Here is a 19,987-nt window from a genome sequence, read left to right as displayed (position 1 = left end):
ATTGTTTTAAGAGAGAGAACCAACATGGTGCGACAGCGTTGATAAATTATCATCTTAGTAAATGATTTGATCTTAAATGTATCCCTTTATTTTATTTTATTTTTAAAGAAAAAAATGTATCCCTTTATATGAATTGAAGTATTTCAAGGAATTAGTCCCTAACTATAGATCAAAATAGCATTCATCAAGAGAGAGAGATAAAAGGGTGATGAAGAAGCCTATTAGTATCAACAAAGTGAAATCCTAATTTAGTGGGATTCTCATTCTCTTCCCACCACTGACACAACCAACACATAACCAAGTAGCTCTCATATTCTTTCTCATTGGTCTCTTAGTATATTCCTTTTTTTTCTTCTTCTATGCAATTCACATTTATTAAGCTTGGTTCATGTATTTTTGAAAAAAGAAAAAAAAGGAGTCTTCGTTCTTTACCCTTTTAAGTCCTGTTTCTTATTGCCATGTGGGTCCCTCCCTTACACTACCTTATGATCACTCAGCTCATTTGATATCTTTGACATTCATCATTTTGTGACAACAATAAAGTGTTCAACTCCCTCTCTCCTATCAGTGTTCATGTTTGCAAAACTAGTAAGTATGTTTTTGTTTCTTTTGTTCCTGTCTTATGTAAATATATCATCAAAGACATACATACATACATGTGATGTGAACATATGTATGCACATGAAAACATGTAGTAACTTTTGTAAACTTGTATATGCAGCTATAGTATTACTATTTATTAAATGTTATTAACCTGTTTCTCTATTGTTATTTTTCTTTTAAAAAAGGGCTTGACAAGGTGTATGTGTATGTTCTTTGGAGATCAAAGGGGTTTTCATGTTGCCCTCAAATTCTAGCAGGGCTCCTTTCAAAATGTTGATGAGGTGGTTCATATTCCTTGTTGTCTTGAAACTCAGTTCTGCAATCAAAGATCCTGATATAGAAGGTGTGGTGAATTTTGATGTTATTCATTCTTTTCTTTCTCAATAGTAGCATGTATGTATGTATGTATTTATTTTTATTATTGTTTGAATTCAATTTTGACTTCCTGTGCTACTGTGGAATGAATTTTAATCTATCCTATCAAATGAAAATCATGTGTCAAACATGTTTGATCAACGATCAACCATAGATAATTATAATGATGTGTTAGAATCAGTTAGAAAGAAACTGTTAAAGCTAGTTGCAAGTTGGTTTCATGATACAATCTTTATAAACTCTTTTCAAGTAATATTTATTTTCATTGTGGGACTTGGTTTTTCTCAATACACACTCAGACGCTCAACACTACTATTGGTGTATTGATAATATGGTGGGGGACACAAATTGGTTGGCTTTGATACTACATTAGTTTTTTATACGGAGTCTAACTTATCCTTACAAAATCGACTTGCAACTACCTCTAACAATCTCCGACTAATTCTAACATGATGTGGCACTATCTTCTTTATTGTTAGTGTAAAATTATTTAACACTTGAATTACTGCAACTGTATCTAGCTTTGATAAATTTGACATTTAGGTTAGATTAACTACTATTTTAGAATTATTGTTTTCTTATATACCATAAGTTTTACAATGTTATTCTCTGGTTTGTGCATAACTTCAATTCTTATTTAGCAATAATTCTCTAATATATATCAACACTCTTAATGATTCTGAAACATTTGGCCTAATATTTCCAGGTGAAGCTCTGCTTGATCTTTTGAATTACCTTAATGATTCAAATAATCAAATAACAGATTGGGACAGTCATTTAGTGAGCCCATGTTTCAGTTGGTCACATGTCACTTGTAGAAATGGACATGTCATATCTCTGTAAGTTCATCCATCACATAAAGTACAAAATGTTTCTTACTACTATTTTCATAATCTAGTTTTTTCTTCATATTCTCAAATATTTTTCGCTAATCAATCTACAGGACCCTGGCTTCTATTGGATTTTCTGGAACACTTTCCCCCTCAATTACCAGATTGAAATATTTGGTTAACTTGTAAGTCTCATTACAATTAGTTGACATTAATTAGATTGGCAGCTTATCCAACTAATGAACTATAGCAGCATGATGCCATAACAATTAATTTGATCGACTGCCAGTGTAAAAAGCTTTACACTGCCACAAAATTACAATCATATTTGTGACATTAGAAGTAATTATGATTAAAGTTAAATATTTTTAATGATCTGACGATTATGATTGATGACTGGTGAGGTAGTTTTTCCTTCCTGCTAGCATGTCTTAAACTATAATCTTGATGCAGGGAATTGCAGAACAACAATCTTTCAGGCCCCTTACCTGATTACATTGCCAACTTGACATACCTGCAATATCTGAATCTTGCTAACAATAATTTTAATGGCTCTATACCGGTTAGTTGGGGTCAACTATCCAGTCTCAAGAATGTGTGAGGCTTCATTTTCAATTTCTTATATGCTTCTTCTATGGTTTGTTTCCCTATGCTTCCTATTCTGATATTGAATATGCTATAATTGATTTGTGTTTTTCTTTTAACAGGGATCTTTCTTCAAATGGTCTTACTGGAACTATCCCGACACAACTCTTTTCAGTTCCAATGTTTAAGTATTAATACTTATATATTTATGGGTATTTTCATTTAGTAATAGATAATATTGTATCATGTATTCTCTTGATTTATGATTTTTTTTACTTTCAGCTTTTCAGATACGCCTCTTGATTGTGGCTCTAGCTTCGACCAGCCTTGTGTTTCTAAATCTGATCATCCAGGTTTGATTGGTTAACTCAAAACTTAAAACATGTGATTAAGAAAGTATAATTAACCTTGAAAAATATGAACTACTGAAAAAATTGTTAGGTAGAAGCTACTTAAAGTTTACCTCTCCTTTGCTGCAGCTTCAACCAACAAATCAAAATTGGCAAAAGCCATGCCTTATGCGAGTTGCGGTGCATTTGTGCTTCTGTGTCTTGGAGCCATCTTTACATATAGACACCATCAAAAGATCAGACACAAAAGTGATGTCTTTGTTGATGTTTTAGGTAATTTTTCCGTTTTTTTGTCAAATTACTTTGTCTCAGCATGACATAATAAGGCCTAGGAGGAAGTACCTTTCTTCTGTTTTATATAAAACATAAGAAACATTTTCAAAACTCCATCGGAAAGTAAGTAATATATGATAAATTTTACAGGTGAAGATGAGAGCAAAATTTCTTTTGGACAATTAAGAAGATTTTCTTTGCGCGAACTCCAAATCGCAACTAAAAGTTTCAGCGAAAGCAATGTAATTGGCCAAGGTGGATTTGGAAAAGTGTACAAAGGAGTACTCTCAGATAACACAAAAATCGCTGTGAAACGCCTCACCGATTATCATAATCCTGGTGGAGAGGCTGCATTCGAGAGAGAAGTTGATCTCATTAGTGTTGCAGTTCATAGAAATCTCCTAAGACTAATTGGATTCTGTACAACATCAACTGAAAGAATCCTTGTATATCCTTTCATGGAAAATCTAAGTGTAGCATATCAACTAAGAGGTAAAAACCTGATACAACTTTTTCCATTCTCTGATCTATTTCTTTGTGAGAGTTTTGGGCTCATTGCTTAATATTATTGACTTCTCTATGCTGTTTTAGATTTAAAATCTGATGAGAAAGGCTTGGATTGGCCAACAAGGAAGCGTGTAGCTTTTGGTACGGCGCACGGTCTAGAATATCTACATGAGCAATGCAATCCGAAGATAATTCACCGTGATCTAAAGGCTGCAAATATCCTTCTAGATGATGAGTTTGAACCTGTTCTAGGTGATTTTGGACTAGCCAAGCTGGTTGATGCAAGGATGACTCATGTTACCACTCAAGTGCGCGGTACAATGGGTCATATTGCCCCGGAATATTTGTCAACCGGAAAATCATCAGAGAAGACAGATGTTTTTGGATATGGCATAACGCTTCTTGAACTAATCACTGGTCAGCGTGCAATTGACCTCTCTCGGCTCGAAGAGGAGGAGGATGTTCTTTTGATTGATCATGTAACATTTTCTATCTACTTCATCCATTAATTGCTTCGTTAATTTTGTTCAGTGGTCATTCATCGATGTTGTTATCAGGGGTTTAGAGTTTATACAGTCACACAGTTGTGGATCTCGGCAGTTATATGCAGATCAAAATACTCATATTTCAATATGTATTTTCAAGCTTATTTGGTGAAGTAAAAATATAAGCCATATGATATTGATCCAATGGTCGAGATCCTTTAACAGTGCGACTAAATTTTTTCCCCAATATAATAATTTTCCTCTAAGGATATGATGTTAATTTGAATTTATGAAACAGGTAAAAAATCTACTTAGAGAAAATAGGCTAGAGGACATAGTGGATAACAATTTGGAGACTTACGATCCAAAAGAAGCTGAAACCATTCTTCAAGTTGCATTACTTTGCACACAAGGCTATCCAGAGGATCGTCCGACAATGTCCGAGGTGGTAAAAATGTTGCAGGGAGTAGGGTTGGCAGATAGATGGGCTGACTGGAAGCAACTTGAAGAGGCTAGAAATCAAGAAATAGAATTATCATTCATGACTCACCAATTTCCTTGGAGTGATGAGTCTACTCTTGATCAAGAAGCTATACAACTTTCCAGAGCAAGATAGGCGTACAATAACTACAGAAGTCAATTTTGAAAATGCTGTTCCTTGTCATCATAGAATATATATGTACTTTCACTATGCTTTAAAGAAAAAAGGCATATATACATACGTACTTTAAAGTCTATGTTATATATAGTGATGGATGTTATATAGAATGGAAAAGAAAGGAATGAAGGGTTTGGCATAGATAATATATTGTATTTAATTAGAGGTGAAGATTCTGGTTGCAATATATGTGTTTCTTAGGTTGCAATATATGTGTATCACAACTATGTTTGCCTTTCTTTGAAGTTTTTTTCTTTGCATTGTTTTTCCATGACAAACTGCAAATCAGTAAAAGTCCATTTCATATAAACTAAAGATGATGTTATAATCTTCTCGATTTATGAATGATTATAACATTGGTTTTTTCTTTACATTCAAAATTCAATCAACATTCAAAGTGTCATAAATTCAATCAACATTCAAAATAGAATCATCATTCAAAATGTCGTAAGTTAGTGTGTAATTCATTCAAAAGTGAAAATATTCGATACACATTAAAAATGAAAACAAATGGGGCATACTTTTTTTTTGAAGGAAACAAATGGGGCATACTTGTTTAGGTATTACAATACAAACATATATCATTCACATGAAATGAAATCCAAAAATTCAAAATGCATAAAAAATCATCAGAAAACCATTCTCCTTCGTGCCACTTGATATTGTGAGTGGTCGAGTGGTCGATTCTATTTCATCGACAATCCACTGCAGATTTGCATATAGGTCGTCGAGGTACTATTTGCCTTCACATCGAAACAAAAAATAATGTTATCTTGTCTATATATTTAAATTTAAGAAATTAAGAAATAATGTTATCTTGTCTATATATTTAAATTTAAGAAATTAATCATATCTTATCTTTATTGTGTCCTTGCGCAATCAAAAAAAACCTATTGTATACTTGCGCAACCAAATAAATCTTAGAGTTTAAGAAATTGCTATTTTTTTTGGTCAAAAAAAAAAGAAATTGCTATTTTTAAAAGGAATTGTTGAGTGTGATCGAAAAAAAAAAAAGGAATTGTTGAGATATACACCCTCCGGTCATTAATATAAGCAAACGTTTGATTTTTAGATTCATTCATTAAATGACGTATGTAGTCTTTATTATAGATTACATACGTCATTTAATGAATGAATCTAGAAATCAAACTTTTGCTTATATTAGTGACCGGAGGGTGTATGTAGGAATGAATGTAATCATAATTTTTTTTATTGAGGGGGAATGTAATCATAATTATTTATTGGGTGTAATGCTAATGTTTATTTGCGCTCACGGTTATGATTCATTTCCTTACATATTTTCAAGTACTAGTAATAGGCATACCTAAAATAAATGAAAATTTTCAAATTTTTAATAAAGTAATAAATGTAAAATCCTTTGCGTAAAAAAATAAATGTAAAATATAAATGTTAAAGATAATAAGCCATTTGTCTGGACAAAGAAAAAAAACATTGAAGTGGACAAGAATTAAGCCATTAGACGGCCCTAAAAGAAATTAAGCCATTAAATGGTTGAAGTGGGCATGTAAATAATGATCGAAATGGACAAAGATATTAACGGCAAAGGATTCACCAACTCGTAAATTTACAGTTTTGCTCATTTTGGGTGTAACAAAAAATACTTAGGTTGTAACTAGAAAAAATCTAAACAAAATGTTGTACTATTACTAGTTTTTCCATGGTCTGATAGAATTGATAATAAACAATAGTTATTTTTGAGAGAAATAATAATAATAATAATAGATAAAATTTAAATTAACTAATAGAAAATTTTACAAAGGAAAGATTAATTATATTCCATAAAGTTCAGCCAATAAAATACTCGATTTTACAAGGCATCACCATAAACTTATAAAAATAACTAGAGCAAGACAATTACGAGAAAATAGAAATAACAAGAAACAAAAGCAGAAACATTTGGACATGCCAAGTATTAACAAACATTCTAAACAGCAAAACTGCCTAAGACCAAAGCCACGACAACACCGACATTAACATAACCACTCAAGCTCGTAGAATCCGACTGATCAGGAGGCGGTGCAGGAGAATCATTATTGGTACCACTTGGTGGTGGAGGAGTTTGAGCACTTGGTGGCGAATCATTCTTGTCTGTGGCAGGTGGTGGTGAATCAGTCTTTTCGGTAGGACTTGGTGAAGGAGCATTCACTGCTGGAGAATTTGTTGGTGAGTGTACAGGTGCGGTCTCAGAAGGTGAAGGAGCATTCACTGTCGGAGAAATTGTTGGGGTGTGTACCGGTGCGACCTCAGAAGGTGAAGGAGCATTCGCTGTCGGAGAATTTGCTGGGGAGCGTACTGGTGCAGCCTCAGAAGGTGAAGGAGCATTCCAGGTTGGTGATTGTGATGGAGACTGTGCTGGAGCTGTCCAACCAGCAAAACTTGGAGAGGGAGCATTCCAAGCCGGTGATTGTGCTGGGGAGTGAGCTGGAGAATTCCATGAGGGAGATGGTGTTGGGGAGTATACCGGTGAAACCGTCGGAGATAATGATGGACCGTCAGAGATAACGACAACCTTAAACTTTTCACCATTTTGGCAATTCACTCCACTAATGAAGTAAAAGGGGCCTGTTGTGTTCAATGAAAAAGTTGACTCTCCATCATCCATTTTGTAGATCGGATTCTTTGTATCACATGAATCATAGTCTTGTTTGTTTACCACCAACACAGAATCAGATCCTTTGTTATACTTGAAACCTGCATACCAAACAACACCATGATAAAAGATAGGCAAAACAAAAATTTACAATTTTTTTTTTTTAATATTTTTTAAGATTAAATATGAGATTTTAATCTCCATAAATCTAACAAAAAATAAATCTCGAAAGAAAGACTCAAAAAGATGCAATGTATGCTATGCATTAAAAAGTGAAGATCTTTTTTATGAGATTTTAATCCTCATAAATAAGATCATTTTTTCTATGGTTAGAGAAAAGCAAATTTAGTATTAATTGGATTGAACTTACGAAGTGTGTCGTTGATTTGGAACCTTGTTCTGTTAGACCATGCATTGTAGTGTTCTGGTGAACGTCTTACTCCCCAACCATTGCGGCCACCAACATTAAACATGTATGAAGACGATAATGAAGTGCTGAGAATCACCATTGATACAAACAAAAGAAAACCAGAACTCAACATTGTTAATAGAGGAAGGATTTTAATATGGTGATTGAATTGAAATGTGTGAAAAGAGTGAAGGTTGGTATTTGTTATTTATAGTGAGGTGGACGCGTACGATGTTAATCATTGCCAAAATTATAGGTAGTTTTGATAATCATGATATTAATTTTCATTCGTGTTTTACTCAAAATTATTTATTTGAATTCAATTTTCTAATGAGAAACTAAGTAAACGAGATTAGTGCCATATTATATGATGATATACCATATCTCTTGTTTTGTTGTGTGAGTTTTTTTTTTACGGGATTGTTGCGTGTGAGTTAACAAGTTTGTTCCTTAACAATACTCGTACCTAATTCCCTCTTTGTCTTTCAAAATAAACTAATAAACTAATTTCTTTTCTGAAAAAATGAATTCCTTTTTTAGAACATATACGTAATTAATCGTGTGCAAAAAAAAAAAATCGTGCACAATTTCAAAATAGTGTTTTCTTTTAGAAGAATTTTCAATGAATTCTGATTAAAAAAGAAGGACATATTTGATTATTTATTATTGATTAAAAAGGGTTTGGATATTGAACAAAAAAAAAAAGGATTTGGATTTATAGATAAATGATGATACTATTTATGTACCATAATAAAAAAAAGAGTATTACTTTTCCCACCCTATGGCCTTCTCGCGCGCCCTATTTTTTTTTACCAAAATACCCTTTATCCGGAAAATATATTCCGGACAATATTCGGAATGTATAATCCGTACCGTTTGAAAATCACCCTGTCTCGTGAGGACTTGCAAAACTTGGGGTTGGTCAGTTGAAATACAATCCGGATAACATAATCCGGACATAAGAGCTGTATTCCGGAGAAGATATTCCGCACGCCCTGTATTCAAAACGAGCGGGAAAAAGTAGACGTCTTTTTCCGGAATATGTAATCCGGATAGCTATGTTATATATAGTTCTCCAGAACCTAGCTGAAGCAGACCACCCTTATCAAAAACACTCCCTACACCTCTAAAAAACACTCCATTTGGGCGAAATCTTGGTTTGGAGCAGCAATCTGGCCATAAAAGGGTGTTAACATCATCATTTTTGTCTGAATGCAAAGGTAATGTGTATATAAACCTTTCCCTAGTCGATTTTTAGGCGATTAAGATTTGATCACGTTGTATGATCTTCACTGTACTTATCCGGAACATGTAATCCGGACTGTGTTCATGCATTCCGGATAACATTTTCCGGACACCAGCAGTAGAGAAGCTGTGTTCATTTTTTGACTCTGTTTTGCACTGTTTTCAGTTATGGTTGTTCCTGTTGATCCCCCGAATGATGATGGACCTGAATGATGATGGACCTCAGAATGAACCTCCTGTTGTGGAAGAGCTTCTTTTACTTGAATATGCGCATGATTCCGGAGATGCCAAATTCGAGAATCCCCCACCACCACCCCCGAAAGTAGTGGATGCTCCTCCTCATATTCCTCCTGTTGTACCACCTCCAGTTGTTGCTGTTTGTATTGACCAGCGCGAACATTTTACCACCAAACACAAGTTTGCAACACGGAATGATTTGTTGGAGTAGGTTCGGGAGAAAGCTAGGAAGCTTGGGTTTTCCACTGTTATTGGTAAATCCGATAACGGTGGCAACGGATGAAATGCATTTGTTACTTTGATATGTGAAAGGGGAGGTTCATACACTGAGTACAAGAGAAAGAGTCGGCGTGAGATAGCTGGTTCGGTTAAATGTGAATGTCCATTTAGGCTGAGAGGTTACTTGTTGACTGGTGGTGAGTGGAGCCTCAAAGTTGGTGATGGTAAACACAACCATGGCATGACAGATGTGTTGAAAGGTCATAAAACCGCCGGTCGTCTAAACCCAAATGAACGTGTTCACCTTGAAGAGATGGTGGAATCTAATGTTCCTCCGAGGCAAATGCTTACCAACTTAAAGAAGAGGAACCGTACCACTTCAACTACCATCAAACACGTTTATAATGCTACTTACAGATATAGGCGGTCCATTAGGGGTACGAGGAATGACATGCAACATCTCTTGAAGTCTTTGGTTGATAATGGTTACGTTTTTCATTGTAGGAAGTATCATGATTCTGATGAAGGCAGAGATGTTTTTTGGACACATCCAGAGTCTATCAAGTTGTTTAACACTTTCTCCACGGTGCTTGTGTTGGATTCAACATACAAGACAAACAAGTATCGTCTTCCATTGCTTGAGTTTGTCGGTAATACTTCTACCATGAAAACATACTCTATTGCTTTTGCCTATATGCTGTCTGAGAGGCAAGACAATGTTTATTGGGCTCTTGAGAGGTGTCGTGAGATGTTGCACTCCAAAGATCTCTATCCCAAAGTAGTTGTCACTGATCGGGACAATGCTTTGATCAATGCCGTGGAAAAGGTTTTCCCTAAAGCTACTACTCTGTTGTGCTCATATCACATTGGACAAAATGTGAGAGCAAAGTGTAAAGTGGATTGCAAAGTGACGGATCTCAAAGGCAAGAATGGGCAACCGATTAAGCCTGGTTCGGTTGTGAAGACTGTGATGGCTGCATGGATGGTTATTGTGGACTCCGACACGGAGGAAGCATATATTGATAATTGGACCCGGTTCAAAGTTGTATGCGCAAAATTTCCCAAGTTTTTGGATTATGTTGAAAAGACAATTTTGGATCCGGTTAAGGATAAGTTTGTGAGGTTTTGGGTTGACAAACACCTTCATATGGGGAATACTACAACAAACAGAGCTAAATTTGCACACGCTCGGTTGAAAAAGTATCTGAGTAGTAGTATGGGTGATTTGAGCACAAACTGGAAATCCGTTCATGCCATGCTAGAGCTGCAACATACCGCAATACATGCTTCGTTTCAGACGAGCATTATCATGCTTGAACATCGGTTTAAAGACAAGGTGTTGTGGTCTAGGTTGATCCGGAACATTTCAAGGGGAGCTTTGCATCATCTCGTAGTGGAGTACAATAAAGCACTTGAAATTGGTACGGATAAATCAAGATGTGGTTGTTTGAGTTTGATCACATACGGGTTACCGTGTGCATGTATGCTAGCTTTGAAGATCAAGAACGGCACCGCCATTCGTTTGGAAGAAATTCACACCCACTGGAAGAGGTTGGGGTTCGAGTACGAGGTTGACCCGAAGCTTAAAAAAGAAGACATCTCTCTATTGCCAGAATGGGATATTCTCCAGGTATTTTTTTCAAAACTGTCTCTGTTTATGTTCTGCCCAGGATTTCTGTTTCTGTATTATGTACTGGTGCAATCCGGATTATATAATCCGGACATAACAGTTGTATTCCGGAATATGTAATCCGGATAAGTAGCATTTACGCCCCATGCAAGTGCATTTAAGGCTCATGCAAAGGGTGTATCGGGAAGTTCCGGATTATACAATCCGGATTAGCTTGTCTATTTCGGATTGTATAATCCGGAAGTCACCAGTAGTAACAGAATGGCATGTTTCTGACTGGTTTTCCTCTGACTGTTTTGTTACACATTGTAGGCGCGGTTCAAGGACGCCGATTACAACATGAAAGTGCATTTGAAAGAACAATTCCGGCAATTTGTTTTACCGGAAACCACCTCTATGCGTCCACCGCCAAATAAGGTCACCACCAAAGGAGCTCCAAAGAAAGATAAGCAAAGCATTCGATCGACAAGGCGGTCCCCTTCCCTATGGGAAATTGTTGACTCCCAAGAGCAAGAAACACAGGGTTCACAAACACGGTCAAGAGGGACAAGTAGAAAGAGAGCACGGAAAAGCAACATGTCTCCTACTCCTCCTAAGCCAATTCCAAAAAATCCCAAGAAGTCAACACCCGTTGAGGTCCACATACCAAACAAAGACCAAATCCCAATTTGGATGCATGGCTTTATTGAAAAGGTTACGGATGTACCCGATGATGGCCATTGTGGGTTCCGAGCAGTTGCGGTCCTACGTAACTTGACTGTTGATGATCACGTATTAGTCCGGTACAACCTTTACAAAGAGCTTATCGGTGTAGAAAATGACCGCTATCGGAGGATGATTAATGATGATAGGCGGTATAACGAGGTCTTGGACGCTCTATCCTACTCCGGTATTGGCATTACACCACCGGATAAATGGATGACAATGCCGGATATGGGGTTCCTCATCGCACAGAAATTCAACCAAACGGTTGTTGTGTTGTCCATTGGGAAATCAGAAACCTTTTTCCCTCTATGTGGTCCATCGCCGCCTCCAACTATCGATCCGTTGATATGTCTGGCATATGTGAATGACAACCATTTTATGGCCTTGAAATTGAAGGATGGTTGTCCGATTCCTCCCACTTCCGCTCTATGGAGACAATACCATCGAGAGGATGCAAACACATGGCCTGATAGATATGTCAGCCGGATGGCAGATTATAATGAGCTAAGTCGGGCGGCGGGTGTTGAGGTCATAGAAGATGATGAAGAGTTGTACGTTGTTGAAAATCTTGATCCTGATGAGAGGGTTGGTGCTGGTCCTGCTCCTGGTGTGAAGGTTGAAGTGGATGATAGTCCCATTGATATTTCGGCGCCATAGATTAGATATATATCATTAGTTTAGTTGAAATGTATATCATTAGGTGAAATGTGTAATGATATAAATTCAACTTTTTTTGGTATAATGATATATATATATATATATATATATATATATATATATATATATAATCATTTTTTGATATAATATTTAAGTTAATTGTCTTTTATACAAACATATATAATGATTTATTGAAAAAAAAATGATAAAAACCACGATGACATGAAAATCTGTTTCAGTTCTGTGCACTGCTTCATTCCAGATTATATAATCCGGAAATCCCCGAGGGTAATTTTGGAAAAAAAATAGGGCGCGCTAGGAAAGGCATAGGGTGGGAAAAATAATACTCTAAAAAAAAATTGAGAAAAACTATTTATGTACCATAATAATATCAAGCCCACCTTTAATTTTTCTTTCTTTCTAATTGTACCTCTAATCACCCTACAACTTACACACAATTTGTAACTATTTGATTAAACTGTTTGGGATTTTTTTGTTTGATCACTGTACAGAATAACGAAGACCACTTAAAACTTTCTAACACATGTGAAAGTGTTTGGCCTAATAATATTGATATTGTCGGTTGTGAATAGAAACTTTTTTATTTTTTTTAATATAATGACTATCAGTTTCATTTCCAATTTTTTTTTTATCGAATCCTTTTTTGATTGAATCCTTCTTAAGGTCCCTTCCTTCTTTTTTTGGTAGTGAAGGTCTCTTCCTTCTAGAAACCGGTAGGTTAACACAAAAATATAGAATAATCAACTCAAGAATTATTTGTTATTATACAAATATTATTATTAAATGCAATATTATTTTTTTGACAGAAATTAAATGCAATATTATTATTAAATAAAAATTAAATTGTAACCAAAAAAATAAAAATTAAATACGTCCTAGCTCAACTGACAAAATGTCGAAATTGTTAGGTCGGATGTCATGATCGGAGTTCGAACCCCGGTACCTCCACTTTATGTGTGTGAGTTTATGATTGCTTTGTCATCTCATCTATCTACCAAAAAAAATTAAATACGGAAATAAATTAATTGGGGGGCATAGATGAAAACGTGTGATATGGACACACTTTTTCTTATTACACGCAACATTAAATATAGCAATTAAAATATTGCATTTAATAATATTTGTATAATATTATTTTTTTTGGTGTTAACCATCCGATTTCTAAGGAAAAACGGCTTTATAATTTAGGGTTTGATCGGGAAGTAAGTAGTATCTGACCAAGAATTGTTCCCATCAAAAATCAAATTCGAGATCTCCCGACTCGTCACAGAGAATTCTTATTAACCACTTGAGTCTAATCACTTCGTTAAATTTATTTTTTGAAGTGCACTTAGTTTGATATTCATATTTTTTTTTGGTTACAAGTTTGATATTCATATAATATGAAGTAATGCTTGAATTGAATTTAACTCAATTGATAATATGATTCCCCGTGAGCTTAACTCAGTTGGTAGGGATATTGCACATTATATGCAGGAGTCGAGGTTCGAACCCCGAACACTGCACTTTTCCACAATTAAATTGTGTGAACTCTAGCCACTAGGCTACATGACAAAAAAAAATGATTCAATTCAATAAAACGTGTGTCTATATACATATGTAAGGATTCGGTTTTAAAAAAAAAAAATTGGACATTTTTTACCAAAATATTTTTGTACAATTGGCAGAATAATGGTATTAAATTTTATTTTTTTTTGAGAAAAATGGTATTAAAAAATTTATAAGTCGTTTGTTGAGAGAGATCAACCCTTAAATATGTACTTAAAAAAAACCAATGAATATAACTAGAATTTAAAATTTCAAAATTTAAATTATAATAATTAATCAATAAATATTCACAAATCGCACCAAATTAGTATTTTTTTTGGTACAAACACAAAATTAGTATGCAGTTAAGTAGAAAAAGAGGCACATTCAATGTCGTATTATTATTTTTATATAAATTGAGTATCTTCACATAACCTGCATAAACTAATCCTTGAGTATTGTAGAACTGAAATGGAAGAAAAACTCACCCTAAGAGTCACCCTAAGAGTCATTCGGTATCATATTATAAAATGCCAAAATTGTATTTTATTACCAAATTAATCAATTTTCTATTACCACCCAAACCAATTACCTCCTTTATTTGTATTAATGTTTTTTGTTTAGCGAAAAATGCATTTTAATTGTAAAATCAAATGCATTCATTTTCATTGATTTTCTATAACATTTCGAGCTTCCAATTATGTTATTCCAAAAACGAAATCTCATTGTCCATAAATATTTATTTCATATAGTAGTATCTCATATTATCTTTGCAATTCCTTCCAAATTTATATTACTCATTTATCCAGCTTACTTATGTTGACATGGGAAAAGGAACATGCAAAAGGAAATTGAAATATTCATTAAACCAAGTTCAAATTTAATGTACAAAACGAAACGTATTTAATTTTATTTCAAAATACTAAAAAGAAAAAAATTGGTTTCGCCACAATTAGAGGACAAAGTTTGATTAACTAATTACATTTATATGTGTGTTTGTTTCAAGTTATATTTGTAGATTCCTATGAATAAAATCATAAAAATGCATATGCCTATGTTTGTTACAAGCTTACTAAATTTTATTCCCGGATATAAAATGTTCCTGGGAATAGAATAGTTTTCCCAAAGAAAATGGTGGGAATAAAGTTCTCATGGAGATGAGAATAAAATTATATGTAATTACCTATTATATTCCCTATTTTTAAGGTTCCTTAGAATATTATAATGTTAACCAAACATCTTTTTTCTAAATACCTTGGAATAAAATTCCTATCTTTATATTCCAAGGAATGTTATTCCTAAGAATAAATTTGGTACACTTGAAACAAACACACATCAAACTTTGATCAATTAAATTAGATTTATATACTCCTTAAAAAAAACTTACATTATTTTTTTTAAAGGCAAAATGAAACTATATTAACCAACGCAGCTGATCCTTCTAGCACAAGATGTACTACGAGAAATTAAGCAAAAGTTTAAAATGTTACAAGGATAACCGATAAACACAAAAAACGAAAAGAAAAAGGAAAAGCCTTCTGAGAAATGTCACTTAAACACAAAATTACATTTATATTATGACTTCAAAGACTTGGTCAAGTCGTAAAAAGACAGAACTTGAATTTGAGAGGTTCCAACTTCGAGTCCAGTTAGTAGTTTTAGAGTGACGTAAATGTAAATACTTTTGTAAGTGCTCTTTGAATCCGAGATCTTCTCTTAGCAACTCGCCTGAATTTTTTATTTAAAAAAATTATTGTTGTTTAGATAAAAGTTAAAAAGTTAAAATTATTACCGATGAATTAAAAAATTATTTACTTTTTAACTTTTATCTAAACAACAATAATTTTTTAAAATAAAAAATTCAGGCGAGTTGGGTTCCATAGACTAATTAGAGTCGGGGGCATGTCTCAAGGACGAAAGAATACTTATAAAGATAATTTACATATCACCCACTAAATAGGTCCTCACATTGACCGTGAAAGTTGAATTTACAACCTTGTGAGTTGTGAGCAAGTCAGCTCATTACCAACTAAACCAACCTTATTGGCCTAAACATTATAATTGTGTCAAATTCATTTCAAAGTTATTTTTATTTAATCATAAATATTATAAAACATATTTTATCAATTGCAATATTTTATTTATAATTAATGGAGATGTGTATATCCAATTTGCGGACTTTTTTAACTCGTTGGAAAACTTACAAAATTATATATATTTTGTAATTTTGATTCAATAGCAAACTATATGGAATCAAAATGGATTGAAGAACAATGATCTCTAACTTGAGTTTTGATGATAAGAATATAATTTGGAGCAATTGATACTTTGATGTGTTTGTATCCTTACGTAGAACTTGTTGATCATTAGAACACAAAACCAAAAGCGCTGAGAAGCATTATATTGGCATCGTCTGGACAACCTCTAAGACATAACTTTATGGACATCCCCAAAGCAATACAAATGATCATTGAGTTCAAAGTTAACACATTTCATCGTCAATTGATGACCTCAAGCAACCATCTATGCTACAATCCAAATGAAGCTAAAAAATGGTAAGTTAAATATAAAATTGTGTGTCAACTAACATTCAAACAAGACACAAAGAATGTCTCCATGCAATGGGAAGATCATGCCAGCTGAAAACATGGTAACTTTAGGTGATATCTACAACAGTGATGTAGCGCAATAGATGCACTCCAAGACCAAACAAGGTACTAGGAATTTTATCTAAAATTTTACCTTCACTAGGATCAGCAATGACAAAATTCAAAAATAAAATAAAGAATTTAAAGCAACAACTCAACGGAAGCCATACACTTCTAGCTTCTAAGGCTTGTCTCCAAGTCTGCAATCTTCCATTCAACTCTTCCCGAGATTCTCCAAGCATGACTCCATCATCTTCAAAAATCATACATCTTGTGTTAACTCTTGGATGTGTTCCGCAAGTACACCCAAAACTAAAGTAAAAAGAAAAGGGTTTGAGATTGACCATTGGTACAATCCTATTGTTATGGGAAAATCGTCATTAACCCTATCGTGAATGTTCACATCAATCGAAGCTCTCTCGTACATATCTTTGATAGCTCTAATAAAATAATTATAAGATATTTCTTCTCTAGAGTTTTCCATAAAATCTCTCTAGTCATTTTATCATACGTCTTATTCAAATCATTGAAGACTAATTACAAGTCTAATGAAAATAATAAAATAAAAATAAAATGATGAGAAAAATAACAAGGAAGAAACTTAACAAAATTAGTATAATGGAGAGTGATGAGTGGATGATAACTTCAATTATGAGAGAATTGAAGATGAGAGGGGAAAAACCAAGGAGGAAGACAACGTTTTAACTTTTAATAATAGTAAGAGTTGAAGAAAGGATTGGAAAAAACGATGAAAGATTTAAAACAAGGAAACTTGCGTTTTGTTTTTGTTTGGAGGATCATAATCAAACAAAAAAAATTATGGTTAAAACTGCATTTAAACCTAAAATGTATTATCATTATCATCTCCTTACAAACTAAAACTTATCAACTTAGTATACCCACAACGTCCTCTAGAATTTCGTGGTGCATTTTTCGCATGTTTTAGCACTCCTCTACCTAGCATAGAGAAGGCTATATTTTTAATAAATAATAGTCGCAATCATGTGACCTATTTAATATTTTTAGTTTTTCTTAATTCAATTTTAGCTTTCCAATTTGATCAATAGAAATCAAGCATTTTCCTTCAAAAAAAATAAAATAAAATCAAGCATTTGTAAATGAAATATCACGTCAACAATATTGAAGGGCTATCAAATGCAAAAGGAGGTAAATTTGAGAGTTAAAATGGAGCAATGTATTTCTCTATCACTAATTGAAACACTATTATTAGAAGATGTGCATGTTCTGAAACATAATAGATGGAATTGATTTCTTCACTCAACTAACCACTGGATATTGATCAATATTGCACAACATGATTTCAATCTTTTCTGTTTGTTAATAGTTAACATGATTTCAATCAATGGGTTACAACAATAATTTCATAGATGGTTGTGGACGGACAAGATGATTTGGTGCAGGTGATATTCACTTTTTGTTTGATCATTTCTTTATTTAATTTTATAAAATATTCACAAAATCATCAAAAACGTTGTTTAACGCATTGGTTCAATTCTTTGGAGTAACTAGCATTACTCAATATTATTACAAAAGCGCATTCGTTCAATTCATGAGAGTAATTAGCATTACTCAATATTATTACAAATAGACAATAGATTAAAACGTATCATCATCATCATCATCCTCATTGGAAATAGATTCATTATTGGGCGAAGGAGCATTTCGAGGCGATTGTGTTGGAGCAACACTTGATGAGGGAGCATTCCAAGTTGGTGGTTGTACTGGGGAGCGTAAAGGAGCAGTCCATACAATGGCACTTGGTGAGGGAGCATTCCAAGTCGGTGGTTGTGTTAGGGAGTGTGCCGGAGCAACACTTGGTGAGGGAGAATTCCAAGCCGGTGGTTGAGTCGGGGAGCGTGTAGGAGCAGCACTTGGTGAGGGAGCATTTCGAGCCGGTGGTTGTGTTGGGGAGTGTGCCGGAGAAGCACTTGGTGAGGGAGCATTCCAAGTTGGTGGTTGTACTGGGGAGCGTGCAGGAGCAGTCCAGACAATAGCACTTGGTGAGGGAGCATTCCAAGCCGGTGGTTGTGTTGGGGAGCGTGCCGGAGCAGCACTAAGTGAGGGAGAATTCCAAGTTGGTGGTTGTGTTGGGGAGCGTGTCGGTGCGGTACTTGGTGAGGGAGCATTTCGAGATGGTGGTTGTGCTGGAGATTGTGCCGGAGAATTCCATGAGGGAGACAATGATGGGGAGTGCACCGGTGCAACCGCTGGAGATAATGATGGACTGTGGTGGTGGTGGTGGTGTGGAGAGTAAACGGCGACCTTCAACTTTTGACCATTTTGGCAATTCGTAAGGTTTCCAGTTATGAAGTAAAAAAGACCTACTTTGTCAAACTTATAAGTTGAATCTCCATCATCCATCTTGTGTATTGGATTTTTGATGTTGCATGAATCATAATCGTGTTTGTTTACCACCAATACGGAATCAGATCCTTTGTTGTACTTGAAAACTGCATGCCAAAAAACATCACCAAATACACAACAAAAATGATTACCTTTTATTTTTGTTAGAACTAAATAGGAATTTTAATCCTAATGAATTCTAAATATTTTAGTTTGTTCCTTCAAAAAAAAAAAATTTAGTTTGTGGTCATTGTAATACGTTTTAATCTATGTATTCAAATTTCTAAACTAATTCCTACAAAATGGCTTTGAAAAGTGGATATAGACTAAATATAAGATTCTTATGAGAAGATGCAATGTGACCATAAAGACAAAAAAATATGTTTAACCATGATTATTTCTTTTATGAAAAGATCCAATATGATCATAACGACTAAAAAACTAAAATTTGATAAAACCATAAACTGCCGGAAATAGCAGGAAAAAACTAAACACCACTCAGACTCAGAAGTTTTTATTTTGATATTAATTATACATAAATTTGGATTGAAAAATTATACGAAGTTAACTATAAGTTAATAAAAAAAAGAAGAGAATTTTTTGGATTGAACTTACAAAGTATGTCGTTGATTCGAAACCTAGTTCTGCTAGACCAGTTATTGTAGTAGTGTCGTGAGCTTTTGACTGCCCAACCATAGTTACCGCCGACATTAAACTTGTATGCAGATGACAATGAAGTGCTTAGAACTAGCATTGATACAATCAAAAGCAAACCATATCTCATCATTGTTAATTGCTAAAATATTCAGAGAAACAATTCTAATACGATGATTGAATTGAAATGTGTGAAAAAGGTGAAGGGTGGTAATGGTTATTTATAGTGAGGTGACCGCGTTACAATATAAATCATTGCCAAAATTATAGGAAGTTTTCATGATAATAATTATTATGCAAGTGATTCTACTTGAGGTTAATAGGCTCTAACAAAGGCTCTAACAAAGGATGATAATAATTATCTGAATTGGCATATATGGGTTAAAAAAATGGA

The 19,987-nt window shown here is 34.2% G+C and overlaps 3 protein-coding genes and 1 pseudogene across 4 annotated transcripts; 2 read left to right on the top strand and 2 right to left on the bottom strand.

Moving 5' to 3' along the window:
* Window positions 1–513: 513 nt before the first annotated feature.
* LOC146933975 (Leucine-rich repeat protein kinase family protein) lies at window positions 514–4,874 on the top strand. Of its 2 annotated transcripts, none has more exons than XM_085705793.1 (11): window positions 514–588; window positions 789–946; window positions 1,685–1,817; window positions 1,922–1,993; window positions 2,262–2,405; window positions 2,516–2,581; window positions 2,676–2,746; window positions 2,873–3,016; window positions 3,167–3,508; window positions 3,608–4,002; window positions 4,307–4,874. In XM_085705793.1, the coding sequence occupies exons 2-11, from the start codon at window positions 838–840 to the stop codon at window positions 4,622–4,624; spliced, it is 1,794 nt and encodes a 597-aa protein (XP_085561919.1). In that variant the 5' UTR covers window positions 514–588; window positions 789–837; the 3' UTR covers window positions 4,625–4,874. The 2 variants fall into 2 exon arrangements, with proteins under 2 accessions (XP_085561919.1, XP_085561920.1); XM_085705794.1 differs by having other exon boundaries at window positions 514–592.
* Window positions 4,875–6,436: 1,562 nt separating this feature from the next.
* LOC146933974 (uncharacterized) lies at window positions 6,437–7,917 on the bottom strand. Its single transcript, XM_085705792.1, has 2 exons — window positions 7,648–7,917; window positions 6,437–7,378 (listed from the first exon to the last, which is right to left on the bottom strand). Exons 1-2 carry the CDS (start codon window positions 7,817–7,819, stop codon window positions 6,612–6,614), a joined length of 939 nt encoding a protein of 312 aa, XP_085561918.1. The 5' UTR covers window positions 7,820–7,917; the 3' UTR covers window positions 6,437–6,611.
* A 1,213-nt stretch (window positions 7,918–9,130) lies between these two features.
* LOC146933973 (uncharacterized) lies at window positions 9,131–12,379 on the top strand (annotated as a pseudogene).
* Window positions 12,380–18,067: 5,688 nt separating this feature from the next.
* LOC146933972 (uncharacterized) lies at window positions 18,068–19,775 on the bottom strand. Its single transcript, XM_085708422.1, has 2 exons — window positions 19,555–19,775; window positions 18,068–19,046 (listed from the first exon to the last, which is right to left on the bottom strand). Exons 1-2 carry the CDS (start codon window positions 19,724–19,726, stop codon window positions 18,193–18,195), a joined length of 1,026 nt encoding a protein of 341 aa, XP_085564548.1. The 5' UTR covers window positions 19,727–19,775; the 3' UTR covers window positions 18,068–18,192.
* Window positions 19,776–19,987: the final 212 nt, after the last annotated feature.

The sequence above is a fragment of the Medicago sativa genome, chromosome 4 (genome assembly GCF_051527215.1).
Source record: "Medicago sativa cultivar Bolivia chromosome 4, Bolivia_mono, whole genome shotgun sequence".
Classification (NCBI taxonomy): Eukaryota; Viridiplantae; Streptophyta; class Magnoliopsida; order Fabales; family Fabaceae; genus Medicago; species Medicago sativa.
The sequence above is the reverse complement of the archived record's forward strand: the minus strand, read 5'-3'. Positions and strand labels throughout refer to the sequence as shown.